This window comes from Manis pentadactyla, chromosome 4, assembly GCF_030020395.1.
Source record: "Manis pentadactyla isolate mManPen7 chromosome 4, mManPen7.hap1, whole genome shotgun sequence".
Classification (NCBI taxonomy): Eukaryota; Metazoa; Chordata; class Mammalia; order Pholidota; family Manidae; genus Manis; species Manis pentadactyla.
Genome location: NC_080022.1, coordinates 86,519,179 through 86,537,649, shown reverse-complemented (window position 1 = coordinate 86,537,649; position 18,471 = coordinate 86,519,179). Strand labels below are relative to the sequence as shown.

At 36.2% G+C, this 18,471-nt stretch overlaps 1 protein-coding gene across 1 annotated transcript in view; it reads right to left on the bottom strand.

Moving 5' to 3' along the window:
- Nucleotides 1–18,101, bottom strand: part of MFSD14A (major facilitator superfamily domain containing 14A) — a 35,634-nt gene extending 17,533 nt beyond the window's left edge. The window contains exons 1-2 of the mRNA XM_036883886.2: nucleotides 17,863–18,101; nucleotides 5,921–6,016 (exon numbers count right to left, since the gene is read on the bottom strand). Of these exons, the coding sequence (XP_036739781.1) occupies nucleotides 5,921–6,016; nucleotides 17,863–17,946 (180 nt within the window). The 5' untranslated portion in view covers nucleotides 17,947–18,101. The remainder of the gene's footprint in view (nucleotides 1–5,920; nucleotides 6,017–17,862) is intronic.
- Between the last annotated feature and the right edge of the window lie 370 nt (nucleotides 18,102–18,471).

Genomic DNA, 18,471 nt, shown 5'->3' with positions numbered 1-18,471 from the left:
GTTATACCACAGTATCTCTCTGTGAAAACAAGAGAGAATGAAAACATGGGGAATAAGAAAGGTGGGGAATTCTCTTTAGGATGAAAAACTATGCTGAGTACTTTCTGACATCCTGGAAGAAAAACCTTTAGAAGGATCAGAATGCTTCCACTTTTCTAACTGGAAAGTCAACAAAAATTAATTCATATGTAAAAAAATAAAGAGCACTAAAAGTGATAGTAGTCAAAGAAAATCATTAACATGGAAAAAACCACACATTTATGATATTAATGTATTTTGTCTAAATCAGTGATCCTCAACCAAAGCTAATTTTGACCTATGAGGGCACTTGGCAATGTCTAGAGATATTTTTGACTGCCAAACTTTGAGGGGTGCAGGGGAAGCTGCATCTAATAGGGAGAGGTCAGGGATGGTGCTGAACACCCTCCAATACACAAGTCAGCCCCCACAACAAATAACCATCTCGCCCAAAATGTCAACAGTGCTGAGGTTGAGAAACTCTGTTACTATTCATAATAAAGACCTATGGATCTAAAGAAGGGGTCTGCAAACTCTCTGTACAGAACGATATAGTAAACAACGTCAGCTTTTTCTAGCTTTGCAGGCCACACAGTAGTCTGGCACAAGCAGTCAATAAAAACTGCCATAAACTATATGTAAATGAATAGGCATGTCTGTGTTCCAATAAAACATTTACAAAAAAGAGGCTATAACAACGAACAGGATTTGCTCTGACCATAGTTTACCAGTCCTTTCGCTAAAGGAAAGATTTAAACTCCTTAAACTGGTACGCTAAAACCTTTCACAACAACTCAAATCTAGTGTTCTTCCAATAATTACTAAGGGCCAAATTTCTCTGGGGACAAACACGGGCTTAGTGTTACAAAGAATGAAGCACATAATGAATGCCTACAAGAAGCTTTATAATATGCTAGATCTTATTGCTTAAGATTCGCTGTGCCAACCTATCTTCCATTCCAATCAGTCTTGTCTCTTCACTGTTTTAAATATTCCTGTGCTTTCCAATATTCACACTTTAATATATGACATCCTCTCCGTTTTGAATGTTTGGTTCCCCTTCTTTAACTAGTTGATTCCCAAGCCTTCCAAATTGCTCCTTTGCTACCAACCAAACTTTCTTGTTCAAAGCAATTGATTTCTCTTTTACAGCCATATAACAGGTGCTTACAGCACTCACTTAGCACATATGTTTGTGATACGTCTTATATTACAGTACTGAGTTACTTAGCTCTTTCATTTTTCAGCTTTTCATGTATTTAATTAAGTATTTTTCAGGTACATTTCAAATTTCTTAAGGATAGGCAATATATCTGCTATACTTTGCATTTAATATATCCTCATTAGTGCCTCATAGTATACCTTTATTTCATGTAGTAACTGTACACTAAATGTTCCTAATTAATTGATAATAAATTCTGCTTTCAAAATGACTTAACAAAACAATCATGCAAATTAATTTAGCTAATGTTATAAAATAAACACCTTCATAACCCCTCAAAGGAGTATATAATTAAGATAAACCCCCACATTTGATTTCTTAACAAAATTTTAAGAAAGACAGATACAGTAATACACATGTTGTAAAGATTTTTGATCTGAGAATCCTTTGGCACTGGAATTTAAGGCTGAATAGGAAATATGTAACATTTCACAAGAAATTTCATGGATCTTAAAATGTTAGGAACTTAAAAATTTTTTAGAGTAAATAGTCCTTAAAATATTAAATGCCTCATAACTATCTCTGTAGCAAAGGATGCTAAGCCATTTACACAGAAGAGATACTGGAAGACCTGAGGGTAGGATCTTGCTCCAGTAACTTGCACTGTGTATCCAGCAGCTTGAACCACCGAACACTGGCCTAGTATCTCCAGAACCATAGGTCAAAAGTGAAGCCACTTCTTAGCATTACAGACCCTCAGACCCACTGTCATTAATTCTCTTTATCTAACAGGTTATTCAGTTGATCAGTAATCACTGTTTAAATATCCACTATGAACCAATCATATAGTCATAACCTCTCTAAGTGTTAAACGTCTGTCCTTAGAAGTATTTAGCAGTATAAACTTCTTTGTAGTTAACATAAATCCCCTTGTTGGTCGATACTTCACCATCCTCCCCCGGGTAGGCCCTCCACAGGGAACACAGCCTTTGTTCTAGAACAGTGTTGTATAAGCCCTATGAGCTCAAAACTAAAAGATAATCATAACCACATAAAATTTTTTTTAATTCTTTAATTTCACATTAATTTTTAAAATGAAGGCTATCATAAACCTAAAACAAAACACTACAATTCATGTGTTTTAAGAGTGGCTATCTATTAAATGAATTCAAACAATATCTTTGAAATCTGAAATGCCGAAACTTTGTAATGTTATAGAGTAATGTTTGGAAAGAGAAATATTGACTTAAAATACAAATAAACTGAATTATATCTTCATCCTCATTTTCCCTTTTTAAATAAATGTTATGAGCTGTGACTTTCTGGAGGCTCCATTTTATAATCAGTTTCAAAGCATATAAGACAGAAATAAAATGTTTATGGGTTAATGGGCTTTTTTACAAAGGCAGCAAGCAAAGTACCATGACTTGGTGCCACCTTCTACCCCCACACCCACTTCTCCACACACCACAACATGGAGTGCAGGAGTCCCCAGCAAAAACTTCAGCAAAGTCAACAACAAAAATCTGTAAGCAAAAAGCATCAAAATGAGCAAAACCTTTTTTAAAGAATATATTGGTTCTTAAGTAGTGATATATTCTATTACATGAGAATCACTTCTAAGAAATGCACATGCCCTTGAAGATTCTGATTTCTGCAAGACAGGTATATTGAAAAAGGGCTAGGTATTTTGAAAAAAACTCCCCAGGTATCACTGGTATTTACCTCTTGATTCAAAAACCACTGAATAATAGCGCACTCTCACTGCTGAAGATATTCATCTCTGGTTGGCCAATCTTTCCTAGTGGAGAAGGTAAAGTATACCCTGAAGCCAAGATCTCTTATCAAATTATTGATAGTTAACTGGAGGGGTGCGTAGGATTGCAGAACTTTCACATCTGTACACATTTCTCTATTGCTTAATATTTTACAACAGGCATATACCGTATCTTTAATTATAAAAATAAGCAATAATATACAGCATCTGTATAAGGAGAGCAATATAGAGATTTATATGTGTGCTTCCATGTACAATTTTCTTTAGTGATTGTTCAGATTCTTGATGTTCTAATGCCCAAAGGCCAAAGAACCTGAAGGTCCATGGAGTATAACTAATGTTAGCATTTTGATACAATTTAATCTCTACAACTCAAGCCTTGTTTTGTCTAGGTTTCTGACCCCCACACACCGAGGTTTTCCCATTGCACAAGAGAAAAATGTAGAACACAAGAAATGCAATTACTTAAAAACATGTACATTACAGAGGAGAAAAGAATAAGAGAAATAAAACTCTGAGCTTAATAATTATTTAAACCTTTTTTTCTGAGAGAATGCTTTATTTCAAAAAATATAATGAAGTAAAAGTTGAAAAAGAGAAAGAATTATGACTATTGTAGTATTACAGAAAACTACCCCTGGTAACCAGAACTCATCATTTAGCCATTTAAAATTTAAGTATTAAGAGCAAACAGGCAATTAAGAGTAACTTTTATAACCATCACAGGGAAGAAAACTCTTGCTTTAAATAAAATAATTGGCAATAATGTTATAGCAATTATTCCAAGAAAAGAAGTCATGCAGACAAAAAAAAAAATCATGTTCTCCCAAATTAGTACCTTTCACTTTCCTGACCAAAATTTAATTCAGTATTAAAAAAAAATGTTTAAGTACTATATTTAACTAACAGAAATAGTTAATATACTAAACACAAAGTTAGTTCTCCCATAATTACAAAAAATGAACCAATACACAAGCCTTAAAACCAACTGGATTCCTTCCTTGTTCTTAATTCCTTTGTCCAAATAGAAAAAAAAAGTTAGACAAAAAGTTCACATGTCTACAAAATATAAACCACAAGCAAATTTTAAAAATAGCTATAAATGCTTTAAATCTTATAACAAATTATGGAAAAATCACAGAAAACTTTTTTGATGGCTTGCTAACAGTTTACCCAACATCTTAATCTATTTAGCTAGTGGTTGAACTGTCAAATAACCTCAATGACCTAAAATATGGGTATGAACCACTTACTGCCAGGATACTCCAAGACTGAGCACTGGAACAAAGCAAGCCTCAGCTCAAATATCAATACTTCAGTTTACTGTCACCATAGTAATCAAGTTGCTTAACTTTTCTTAGTATTAATTTTCTCATCTGTATTATGAGGCTAATACCTCACTCAAGGTGGTTTTAAGGATTAAAAGTCATAATGTATTTAAAGTGTTTACCACCGTGCCTGGACCCACCATAATATAAATATACAAAGACTGTTTACTTATATATTTATTTTACTTATATATTACAAAGCTCAAACACTTTAAACCATAAGACTGATGATCCACCAGACATATTTATATGTTACATTGTAGTAGCTTATAAACAAGCACACTGGAACATTAGGAATGCTAACATAAAGGTGTGAGATCACAATAGTTATTACAGCACTTCAGCGGCCCTTGAAATTAGGTTATTACAATATAATGAAGTTACAAACATCATAATGAACTTGCATCATCTGATGAAGTTCCAAATCAGTGTATATTAATTATGAAGGCAGGAAATGTGTAAATTAATATTTCAAAAAAGTCCACCAGAAATTTTTAAACTAAAAAAAAAAAGCCAGATATTTCAAAAGTTCACATTTCAATTATTTTTAATATTCATTTATGCAAAACTGATGACCGATTTTGGGTAAATGAGCTTTTTCCTTCTTGAAAAGGAAAGCATTCAATCAAAACATATTCAATCAGCATTCTTATAATTATATGCCAGAGAAGTTATTAATGAACAACTATTCTAACTTGCAATGCATGGTTTATTACAAAAGGAACTGTATTTGAGATTTTTTTCTTCCAAACCTTATTTTAGCAGTACTCACAAATATACCCTGTATATTCAAAATAACTTAAGACATCTGTATTTCATGTAGATAATGATTATGTAGTCATATAATAAATATGCCATGAAATATGGAATGTAACTTTTCTTAGACAATCTACTTACATGACCATCCAATTTAATTATTAGTAATCTTTTTGTAAAAACCTTTTTTGTGTAACAGTGAACAAGCTCAAGAAATATAAGGAAGTATATCTCTTTAAAATTCGATTCTGCTGGGATTTTGTAAGTTGTACATTTATCCTAATTATATCTTTCAAGATATTATAGACTTCTACCTACAAATACTCCTTTCTTTATTCTGTTCCCCTGTTTACACCAATAGGAGGTAAGTAGTTATCATCTGAGTTGTTCAATCTGGCAAGGCGGTCTTTCCGAAGGTTCCAAATCTGGGTATTTCTGGGCAAAATCATTTTAGGCTATGAAAAGATTCACCTTCCTAGATGGTTACACCTAGATCTACATCCTCAGCCTAAACTAAGAAAACTTGTATTTGGAAAATGCACTGCATGAATGAATCTCAATAATGCTGAGTGATTCAGGTCATAGACATCATGTTTCCTAAGCCTGTCGGTTTAAGAATCCTTTCCACCTTATCCAAACAGAGTAGTGGGTTTAGCTCCTGCTTAAATACATCCAATGTTCACCAGAAAATCATACCCGTCCAAGCCCACCCCTCAAAATGAAGAAGGTTGTTGAAGACAACTAAACCGGTAAAATACACTACTGAAGGTTGACAATATTGGTAGAAGAATTAACCATAGAACTAATAGCTATCTCTTCCTCTGAAACTGAAGAAAAAGATTTTGAAGTTGGTGATAAATAAGTTAAAAGATTACTTACCACCAAGGTGGGTGCTGTCAATAATCCCCAGGCAAAGAACTCCAAAAAGATGACGATAACCGCATGGTAAACACTAGGAGAACCTATTCCTTGAGGCTATAAAAAACAGACATTTTAAAAGTTAATAGTGCATTCCAGAATTACTAACAATGATGGAATAGTTGATATTTATTTACTGAGAACATACATGCATTGGATTCCGTGTCCAACTTTCTGGACACTCACTGTCCCTACCGTCAAGATGATCAGGGACAGACAAGGAAACAAACAAATACATAAGCACAGCCTGCAATGGGAACACACAGAGTCCAGGTTGGGGATAGGAATATCAGACTTCCAGGAGGAAGGCTGAAAAGATATAAAGGAGTTAGGCAGGGGTGGGAGGTGGGAAGGAGAAGGTTAAGGTGCAGGCTGCACAAAAGTTCTAAGGCTTGAAAGCAGGACTCATATAGTTTGGCACAACTACAGCATGGGCTGCACGTTACAAGTACTGAAAGACGAGCTAGGGCCCACAGGACTAACTTCCATATTAAGGAGTCTGTATTTAATTCTGAAGGCAATGGGGTGCCACTAAAGGATGTTAAGGAAAACTCATGTAGTCAGATAAAAGATTTAAGGAAGATCATTCTGGCCAAGGTGTAGCAGATGGATTAAAAGGTGGCAAAATTAAGGAAAGTTAACAAACAGTTTGGAGGTTACTGCACTAACCCCAAAACATAAATGAAACATGTGGCAAGAGTCATAACAAATATTAACATGGCTAGAACAGTCCCCATAGTAGAATGTGAGTGATCTGTGATTTGATATATACAAGAAAGAAAATGAAAAATTAAGTCTGTACTGTTGCTAAATATGTCTTAAGAATTGTTTCAGTTGTTGAATTTCATATTCTAAGGGCAATATTAAACTGGCTTTGTCCCTAATCTCAAGGAGTTCACAGTCTAGAGAGAAAAAAACCTCATTATAATCACTTGCTTATGTGAAAATGCAATAAAAGAGATACACAAGTCAGGAAGCAAGGAAAGAATATTTCAAGAAAAGGACGTAGTGTGGACAATCACATTAGAGAAAACCAGAATGAAGTAGACAAAGGCCATGGCAGTTTAAGGCTGATGGAGAATAGAGTTCTAATCACAGAGTAAAGAAAGGAAGGCAGAGAGGTAGGCTCTAAGCTTTAAGGACTTTCTCATCTTTATTCTAGAGACACAGGAAACCACTGAAGGGTTCCACGCAAGAGAATGGAACAGTCAGACCTGTACTTTTGAAACCTCATGGTGATTTCCAAGTTTGAAACTAAGGAGCAAACTGCACACCAAAGGAGGTTATTTGACTTCTTCAAACAAAAAAATGATGAGGGCATGAAACAGGGGAGTGGTACGGGCACTGGAGTGGAGGAAACGGGTATTAGTGCAGTTGGCCCTTGACCAACACAGGTTTGAATCATGTGAGTCCACTTATATGCAGATTTTTTTCAATAAAGATACTGCAGTCAAAATTTGTGTATCACTTTTGACTCCTCCACCACCACTTAACTACTAATAGCCTGTTGACCAGAAACTTTACTGATAACACAGTCGATTAACACATATTTTTATGTAACATGTATTATATACTGTATTCTTACATAAAGTAAGCTAGAAAAATAGGCAGCAGCAGTATAAACTTGAAATGTTTTAAGAGAGTAACATCACATGACAGGATTGTCTTTCTAGAACAGTAACTTTCACAGCAGTGTGGCAAACGGGCCGAAAAACAAGGAAGACTACTGAAGAGAACAGGTGAGAAGAAAGAGTAACCTGAATACGACAGAGGTAGGAGAGAATGAAACAAAATGAATGGATATGAAAACATTTAGGAGGTAGAATCAACAGGACTTAGTGGTTGACTAGATTAGCAGAGAAGGGTAGAGGAAGACCAAAGATGAGGAGATTTTATTTCAGTTTTTGGCTTGGTCAGCTGGACAGCGAGGAACAGGAAAAGAACAAAAGATTAGCTTGCTTTAGACATACTGGTTTGAGAAAAACATGTACATTAGCTGAATTTAAAGGCAACAAATTGAGGAATATATGCAAGAAACAGCAAAAGATTAATATCTTAACTAGGTAAAGCACTCATAAAAACCACTACAAAAGCACGCAGATACCATAAAAATATAAAGGCTATAAACAAATAATTTCAAAAATAGCTAATGACATTATATCCTATGGATAACCAAACATTCAGGAAAAGCTCTTCTGCAAAGGTATTCACAGCACCATCATTTATGGGTGGAAATACAGAAACCTAAATGTTCAACCTTTTGCTAACACCCCATAATCACAAGTCACAGGAAGTAAATCAGAGTAAGATGCAGCCAAAAATTGTTTATGGATAATCTTTAATGACAAGTAAAAATGCTTATAGCAATGTTAAATCTAAAAAAAATCAAAGCAGGATATATATGTAATTTCAATTATGAAAAACAAAATAAAAATTCACCTTAATCTTAAGTGTTTCTATTAGGTAGAGATATTAAGTGACATAAATTTTTATTATGTTGTTTTGAATTTCCTAAATCTTTTCTATTAGGCATGCTTATACTTTAAATTAAGAGTTTTGTTTATTCATTATTTAGGAGGAAAGCTATGTAAAACTAGAATGGAAAAAGACAAGAAGTTTTATATGCTCGTCCCTCCTGAGCCATTCTCTCCTATTTCCCAGAAATGGAAGGAAAAAGTATATATACATGTTTGCTATCCTAAAGTACTGGTATTTTGAAAGCTATATTATATTCATACTCATTTCTTCTGTTCTAAATAAGTTCAAAAGTAATACAAGACCTTAATAAAATTGATAAATTTTAACACTATTTTACTGATTTGGAATTACAGAAATTTCTAGGTAGGACTTTTGACATAAGGGCTGGTTGGTTTTAGGAATACCTTTTCATAAACAAAATTCCAGGACAATTAGGGAAAGAATACAAGGGTTATGGCCGGGCAGAAAGACCAGGGAAAGAGGGTTAATAGACAAACAGGGGGCAAATATTTAGACACTGAGTGGCTTATGGCATCAAGAGTAAAGATTCAAATCCTAATGAGAACATAGCAACAGATGATGTTTGAGGGTGTATAAGAGGATTCAAGAGATACAAAGTGAAAAATCATGAGAAACAAATCTGAACATAACACATACCCAACCTCAAATGCCAAGCTATGCTGCCTAAAACAGTAATAATTATTATACCAGAAGTCCATTCAGCTGAGTTAATTCTCTCTTATGGAGGCACAAGAGATAGTCAGCTCTAACATTCAGAAGTTAGTCAATCTCCATTAACCTCACCTCCAATCTCAATCAATTCCCATTTCCCAAATCTTAGTTTCCACTGATAATAGATTATGGTTTCTTCACCTAGACATTTGGCTAAGCCTTTTTAAATCTACTATTTATTCTTCTATCCTGTAACACTAACTTCTTCAGTTACATTTTGCTATGTAAAGTACTTATTTCATTTTAACTTAAACTTACCTTTTTTAAGCTTGTTCTGAGACAGGCCCTATGCTTTATTTTACTATGATCTGGAGCATATGGTACATGTATAACACAAAGGTACTTAATGAATTATTCTGTAAGCCTCTTCTACCTACCACAATATGTATTCAGTATAATTACTGTATCTAAACACCATTAAAAGGGCAGTATACTTATTAAATTTGTAATTTACCCTATTAATGCCCTCCTCTATATTCTGACATCCCACTGCTACTCTACCATCACATGGATTTACTATACACATACACTAGATTAAAATAGTAAGAGTATTAATGAAGATATATAATGGTTTACATTCACAATCTTATTTATTCTTCCTAACATCTTTTCAAGTTAGATTCCATTATCTCCATTTTACAGTCCAATATAACAAGTAAGAGATGAGTGGAGTCTATCCAAGCAGCTCCAAGCCCGAGTCCAGAGTTAATGCTGGTTGCAGTGGTTACACTGCATGCACTGCCACAGGCTCTTACTCTTTAGTTCAGGGATCCAGTTTTTCCATTTTCGTATCCAATGCATAGCCCACAGCCTGGTTATGGAAGGGTATTTAATACCCATGGATTGATTGGTAGCCCTAATCATTACAGTCGCTAAACTGGTGTCTGACCTAAGTAGTCACTCTCTCAGCAGTAATACAGGTAAACTATTAATCTCTCACGTAAGTCTTCACTGAGCTCTCAAATTCCGAGTCTGATTCCCCAATGTGAGTTTATGAATCCAGTAGCTATTCTGGAGGATATTGACCTTAATAATTTATGTTGTATCCCGATCAGTGAACCACAGGTTCATGTGGACTGCTGGCCAGAAGACAGAAGTAATTTCACCAGTAACTGGGCATCCTTATTAAATAAGATGTTATCAAGTAAGGAAACAATGAGAATAGGCTAAATTGAGGCTCATTTTTCAAAACAACTGGGTTATTCAAAAATGTCAGTATCATAAATAATGTAAAAAGTTATTCTAGAATGAAGGGACATGGCAACTAAATGTAAGGATGAAATTCTGCATCCAAAAAAGACACTATAAAGGAGGTTACTGGCACAACTGGGGAAATGTGACTATGCACTATATATTACAAAACAGTACTGTATTAATGTTAAATTTTCTGAATGTGATTATACTCTGCTCATATAGGAGAATATCCTTTTTCTTAGTTACATCCTGAATCTTTTAGGGTTAAAATGTTACGAAATGTAGTACAACTAGATCTGAAATGGTTCAGAAAAAAAATGTGAGTAAATATATAAAGATAGAGTGAAAGGAAAAACAAATGTGGCAAAATGTTATCAATTTTTGAATTGTGAATCTACGGGATGGGCAAATGAATATTCATTATGCTATTCTTACAACTTTTCTGTCATTTTGAAATCAAGATAAAAATTGGGAAAAATTAAAAACATGACAAAAACCAAAATAAGGTATGAAGGAGAATAATTTTGAACTTAGAATTTAATACTAACAGGTTTTCAGTTCAGAATGAAGGTAAAATATATCTTCAGAAACAAACAGTGAATTTTCTCTGAATAATATATAACTAAGCTAAAATAATTTAATGCAAAAGTCTTACAAAAAGACAACAAAGATGCTTAGTTATTGGCATCTAAGAATTGGAGTTTTCATGGAAGAACTTTTTAAAGTTTCTATAGAAAATACTGTAATTACAAAGCTGCTTTCATGAGATCCTGACACATTATGGCATAAATGGGGAAAATGTAAGGTTCTACTGCTAGTCTCTGTTATTGTGCGCCCTTTTTCACAAAGTTAATTGGTATTTTTCTTATTTTCTCTAAGTTTAATCAAGCAAGGGAAGGTTTACTACAATTGTAGAGCAAAAAGAAAACCAAGTCTCAATTTCCTGAAAATATGAATCACTATAAACATGTACTGACACTCTTATACTTATTAAGCCAATCTGTCTTAATTTGCAGTAATACTTTAGAATTACTTAATTTTAAATCAGGTATCTAGCATTGTATATCTTCACCAAAGTGAAGAGGTATTGGATAGACTGTCCCTAAATAGAATGAAATACATTTCTTAAAAATATTCAACAAGAGTATAGTGAGATCAAGTTTTACTCTCCAAAAAAAAAGGCCTAGAGCTTAAGATTATATTACTTTGTGGTAAATTCTGAAAAGATAAGCAACATGACAATCTATCACATCCCCTCTGTTCTTAGGAGAAATGATTCATGACTATTAAGTGAAGTTAAGCCATCATTACGGTAAGTGCTTAACCATATGAACACCTACTGGGTTACATAGACCAAATGACTACAAACTAAACTCTGTAACAAATAAAATGAAGTTAAAAATAAAAAATCACCATCAATGGAACCACAAGAGACCCTGAACAGCCAAAATAATCTTGAGAAAGAAGAACAAAGCCAGGGGTATTACACTTCCTGACTTCAAGCCATACTAAAAAGTAACAGTAATCAAAACATTTTGTTCGTGGCATAAGAACAGACCCATAGATCAATGGAACAGAATAGAGAATCCAGATATAAACACAGACATATATGGTCAATTAATATATGATAAATGAGCCATGAGTATACAGTGGGAAAAAGACAGTCTCTTCAATAACTGGTGTTGTGAAAACTGGACAGCTACATGTAAAAGAATGAAACTGGATTACTGCCTAATGCCATACATTAAAGTAAATTCGAAATGGATTGAAGACCTGAATGTAAGTCATGAAACCATAAAACTCTTAGAAGAAAACATAGGTAAAAATCTCTTGAACATAAGCATAAGCAATTTTTTTCTGGGCTCATCTCCCAGGGCAAGGGAAACAAAACCGAAAATGAACATGTGGGACTACATCATACTAAAAAGCTTCTGTACAGCAAAGGACACCATCAGCAGAACAAAAAAGCATCCTACAGTATGGGAGAATATATGATTCATCTTATAAGGGGTTAACATCCAAAATATATAAAGAGCTCACATGCCTCAACACCAAAAAAACAAATAACGTGACTAAAAAATGGGCAGAGGACCTGAACAGACATTTTTCCAAAGATGACATACAGATGGCTAACAGCACATGAAAGATGCTCCACATCACTGATCACCAGGGAAATACAAATCCAAACCACAATGAGCTATTACCTCACATCAGTCAGAAGAAATAAGTGTTGGTGAGGATGTGGAGAAAAAGGAACCCTCCTACACTGTTGGTGGGAATATAAATTGTTGCAACCACTGTGGAAAGCAGTATGGATGTTCCTCAAAAAAAAAACCCTAAAAACAGAAATATGATATAACCCAGTAATTCTACTTCTAGGAATTTACCCAAAGACATACGCACCCCCATGCTTATCACCGTATTATTTATAATAGCCAAGATATGGAAGCAACCAAAGTCTCCATCAATAGATGAATGGATAAAAAAGAGGTGGTATATATATTCAATGGAATATTACTCAGCCATAAAAAAGAAATCCTGCCATTTTTAGCAACATGGATGGACCTAGAGGGTATTATGCTAAGTGAAGTAAGCCAGGTGGAGAAAGACAAATACCACATGATTAGACTTATTTGTGGAATCTAAAAACAAAATACAATGAACAAAGTAGCAGTAGACTCCTAGACACTAAGAACTGACTGGTGGTTATCATGGGGGAGAGGTTGGGGTGGGTGGGTGGAGAGTGTGAGGGGGATAAAGGGGCACAAAAAACTATCATAATAAAAGTTGATTAAAGGGATGAAAGTGCAGCATGGAAAATACAGCCAGTATAGTCACTAGTTGGGGTTAGTTGTATAACTATTGAACCACTATGTTGCATACTTGAAACCAATATAATACTGTGTATCAGCTATACTTCAAAAAAAAAAAATCATTAACACAAACATCAAAATTGTCACCAGTGTCTAGGATGAAACTGACGTTAGTGTGATCTTTAAGTACTCAATTTATATAGCTAAATGTTGAAATTATTTTATCTACCACCCCTTGTTTGAAAAAAAGGACTCCCTAAGAAGGTAATTATTTCATGTGGTAGAATTCATGATTGTACTTACACATTACTGAGAAAAGTAGACCCATTACTTAGATTTAGCTACTGTATCTGGCCCTCAGAGACAAAACCCATTTCAGAGATCTTGATATACCCTGGCTGAAACTGTCAACTGTTACCTTAATTAACACTTCTAATTCCAAACAATGCTGATAGACAACTTAGGCTTTTAAATAACTGAAAATTTTAAATCATATATACAGTTGTTCCTCAACATGGGTTGGAACTACATGGGTTCACTTACATGCAAATTTTTTTCAGTAAATATATTGGAAAATATTTTGGAGATTTGTGACAATTTGAAAAAAGAAACATTTTCTTTTCTCTAACTTTATTTTAAGACTATAGTATACAATGCTAGTATTAAAAAATATGTGTTGATTGACTGTTCATGTTATCAGTAAGGCTTCTGGTCAACAGTGGGCTATTAGTACTTAAGTTTTTGGGGAGTCAGAAGTTATATGTAGATTTCTGACTGCTGCAGTGGTGGGTGTTGGGGTGTTGGTAACCCTAACACCCAAACCTCAAGTTGTTCAAGTGTCAGCTATACTTGTCAGACTACTTGAAAAAATCTATTCTTTTTACTTAAATTTCAAACTTTGGGTACCTGAAAATGAGTTACTTAACTGTTAAGTGAATTTCTGCAGATACTATGATTATATTGACAATCAGGTCTTCAAACTATATTAAAATGAACTGGATATATAATCTGGGAAAATTATTTACTAATTTATCCCCAAACACAGTACCCTGACCCTAGAGCAAATGTTGAATCATGGAGACAAGGAGGTTAAGTGATTCATGGCACTGCCTGCCACAAGCTTTCCAGAGATGGTACATACATCCTGATGTTTCTGGGCACGGGTAGCTGCTTTTTGAAAGGCACGATACCCTCCTCAAGGCTTGCATGCCAGCAACCAGAGGCTGACTAGCATTTATCTGGGGACTTACAGAGAGCTATCCTGCAATTCCCTCAGCCATCTTGTAGATGAAGAATGCAAAGATCAGAGCTTGGGTCCAGACTTTTGGAATGGTTGCTGACTCCTATTACTATTAAAATCTGAGATACCAGGAATAAAAATATGGTAGTCTGCTTCTCTGGGTATGTTTCATTTTGCAAATATCAGTATCAAATTTTTTTCAGGTATGTCCAGCAAAACAATTCACATATGCCTTGCTTTCTATTTATTCTTAAAGATTCATTTTACCAATTCACTTTTAAAAACCTGCCATTTTTCACTTTGGCAGAGATACAGTCCCACAACTGTATTCACAAAACAACAAAGACCATATAAAAAAATAAGTAAACTTAATTCTATTTTACTAAAAATAGAAAAAATTCTATTTTTCTAATACAAATAACTCCTGGTAATGTGGGATAATGATTTAAAACTGGAAGTGTTCTAAAATGTCAGAATCTACTTTTATTTTAAGTGTCTTAAATAAATATTTACTGACTTAAACCCATGGAACTATTCTTTAGTTACTTATATTGTTTTCAAAAAGAACTACTGTTTTTATACTTTTGGAAAGCAGTGACCCTTTTGGGAATCTACCTAGGAAAATGTATATAGTCAAAGAAAATTCTGCAAACAACTTTAGGATGAACAGGCTCAAATTGAGAACTCCTGATAAAGAATCACACATCTCATGTAATTTACCTTTAGTGTGTACTACACAAACTGGCAAAATAGCCTTCCCTAGCTTCAGAGCCAACTGGAATGTAATTTCCAGAAAAGAAGAACATAATTTATGATTAACCTGGTTGTTTAGAAGGTTTCACTTATTCAGCCACCAAGAACAATAATAAATCTGTTCAAGGTTTTCTGAGAAATCATCAATTCATTACTACTTTTGCTTATAAATATTAAAATTGGCTGATCAGTTTACAAAGACGTCATTAGCAGAAAGACAAAGCAAAATAATTTCATTAACATTGTAGAACACCAGGAAGAAAATGGGAAGGAGACCAGTCAGTACCCCTGGCCCGGGATGTGAAATAGTGTTCAGAACCTTTTATGTATGACCATACAGCATCAAACACCTGACTATGAAAGAAAGAATGCACCCATGGGTGGAAGTTACACACACATACATTAAGGACAGAACAATATCCAATGGCAATTTTATTCCCTTTCTTAAAAAATGTTTCTAAGGATAGTCTGACCAATTCTAAGTAGAGAGGAAAAAAAACAAATGCAATTTTAAAATAATTTCTACAACTATGAGTTATAGTTTTTTATCATTTACAGCTAAAATAGATTAAAATACAAACACTGAAAAAAGTTACCCTGACATTTCTACAAATATAAATATTGCCTTATTATATATAGGAATAAAAATCACAATAAAAAGTCATCTAGGATGGACAGTGACTGTAATGGGCTGTGTGTGGGGGACTTGGTGAAGAGGGGAGTGTAGTAAACATAATGTTCTTCATGTAATTGTAGATTAATGATAACAACAACAACAAAAAGTCACCTAGGAATGCACTAGTACACATTTTTTAATCACTTTAAATTCACACAGTAGGCCCTGCAGGATTTAAAGATGCATAAACAAAGTTTTTATTCTAAAGGGGTGTCTAGTGCTCTTAGAATGGGAAAGTGAAACCTAAGTGTATAAAGATAACAAATGATGATACCCCATGCACAAAGCTTTCATGTGCCCTCTTAAAAGCTTATTACTGGTATAAAAATTGTATTTTGTGTACAAATGCAAGTTATGAATTCATTAAACTTTAATAAATAACTAAGAAAAGAAGTAAAAGATAATCTCTTCCAAATCTCACAGGATTTGGAGTGAAAGGATCTTCTGTAAAGTGAATCAAACCCAGTTCCAAAGAGGTAACACATCTAAAGTTGACCTCAAGAAAAAGGTACGTTTCTTGACCACAAATTCATCTTTACCTTTTGTAAAGAATACTGATCTTAAAATACCACTTGCTTTTAGAAAATATAATCCTTTGTTGCTTCTGTAGATTTTATGAAGAATTATCTTGACGGTATCTTCAAAATATCAAGTCCCTATGGTTAAAGGGCAACCGGGATTCTTTCCAACTATTTCTCTTCGCACATTGTACCTAGTCTAACCAACTTGGTGAAAAGAGCCATGACTACTAATAACTAATCAAAGTAATGTTCTAATTAATCAAGCCCAACAAAAAGATGTGAGGGCTTGAATTCTTAAGTTTCTTTTTCACCAAATGTTAAAGGTATGGATTCTAATAAATTTGACAGTCAACTAAAAGTGTACTCTGAAATTGTTACATATGTCCCAAGCTTTCCAAACTTTAGTGACTGGGCCATGCTGTGAAATGTCAAAAGAAAGTTGTCATTTGTTTCAAATTAAGCAAATCCTCAGTGACGGCCTAGTTACCTATTTAGTAGTGAGTGTACTAGCAGTTGATCAGGGCTCCAACAATATATATGTTGAAATATAAATACGTAACAGAAGGAACCATTTCTGCACACTTATCAGGGAAGTGAAACACGTATTTCACCTTTCCATTCTATTTCAGAACGTGGTTTGAAAGAATGCAACAAAGCCGAGTGTCGCAACGAAATTTCAGCATTAAAAAGGTATAGGCAAATTATTTTCAATTAAAAACCCTACATCCCCTGCTGGTTACAGCACACTGCCTAAGTTTATCGTGATGACAACTGTTTCTAAAAAGCATCATTTTTTTCTTGGCCGTCAAATCTGTCTTCCTTTCAAAGTGTCTTTTAATCCTCAGTCCATGATCAATTCTATTTAGCGTTTCTTTTATTAAAAAAAAGGTGATTTAAAAACAACAGGGTGATTACTGTCCTTTGAAAACCAGCAGATTTAATTCTGGGCCCCGGGTGTCCTCCGTCATGCTCCTGGCTCCGGGAAGGGAAGAGGAGAGCCCACCGACAGCGTTTACCTTCCTGGAAGCAGCTGGGAGCGGGAACGCTCACCCAGAGCCAGCGGGAGAGAGCGAGCGCACCTCGGGGCCCGCGGGGCTGGCGCTGCTCCCGGCCCCCGGCGCGGCGACGGCGTCCTGGGCCTGGCGGCGGAGGCCGGCGCCGAGGCGGGGGGCGCGCGGAAGCACCGGCACCGCCCGAACGCCGCTGGGGGCCGGCAGGCGGGAGAGCCGGCGTCGATGCTCCCCGCAGCAGGGCGCACGCGAGGCTCGAGGCGTCAAGGCCTCCGGGGTCAGACGGCAGGTGCTCGAGAGGCGAGCGGCTTCTCCGAGAGGACGGGCCCCGGAGGCCGCAGGCTAGGGCCGGAAAGGAAAGCCCCCGGAGCCAGGGCACCGCGATGGGGCAGGAGGCGTTCAGGGGTGGCTGCCGCCAAGCGGAGGACAGAAAGGGCCCGGGTTGGGGGACCGAGGGACGCTCCCCGGCGTGGCACCCCTGCTCACCGTGCCTCCGTCCTTAATGATGATCTTCTTGGCCAGCATGATACTACGGTTCGCGGCCCGTTTCTTCTTCTTCCCTTGGGTCATTTTACCATTCTCGACTCCTGGCACTGTTGCAGCCACTCCCGGGGCGGCCGACCCCAGCGGCGAGTGCCGTCTGGCCACTACTGCCCGGCCGAGCCGCTCGGGGCGCCCGCCGCCATCTTGAGGGCCCGGCCTGCCTCCGGCGGCGCGTCACATCGTGCGATCCGCCGCGAAACCCTCGCCGCCCCGCCCCGCCCACGTGACACCGCCCCGCCCGCCCGGGGGTGCCGCGGTCGCCGAGCCCGCAGGTTCGCCGAGGCTGGGCTTTCGGTTCATCGGCTCACAATAGTCCTGGGCGGTAGCAGCCGTCATAGTCCCTCTTCGTAGATGCGGAAATGTGAGCTTCTGAGTTATCTGCTCGTGGAAATAACGGCTGCTAAGTGGTCCTAAACGATTAGCGCTCGCTCCAACTGTGTTGCAACCAAGGGGAAGCGAAGGGAACAGTTAAACAGTTTTCCAGAATTAGCGGGTAACTGGAAGGGAAAAGATAAACTGCTTTTTCAGAAGTATTTTTTTGTCTTGTGGTGC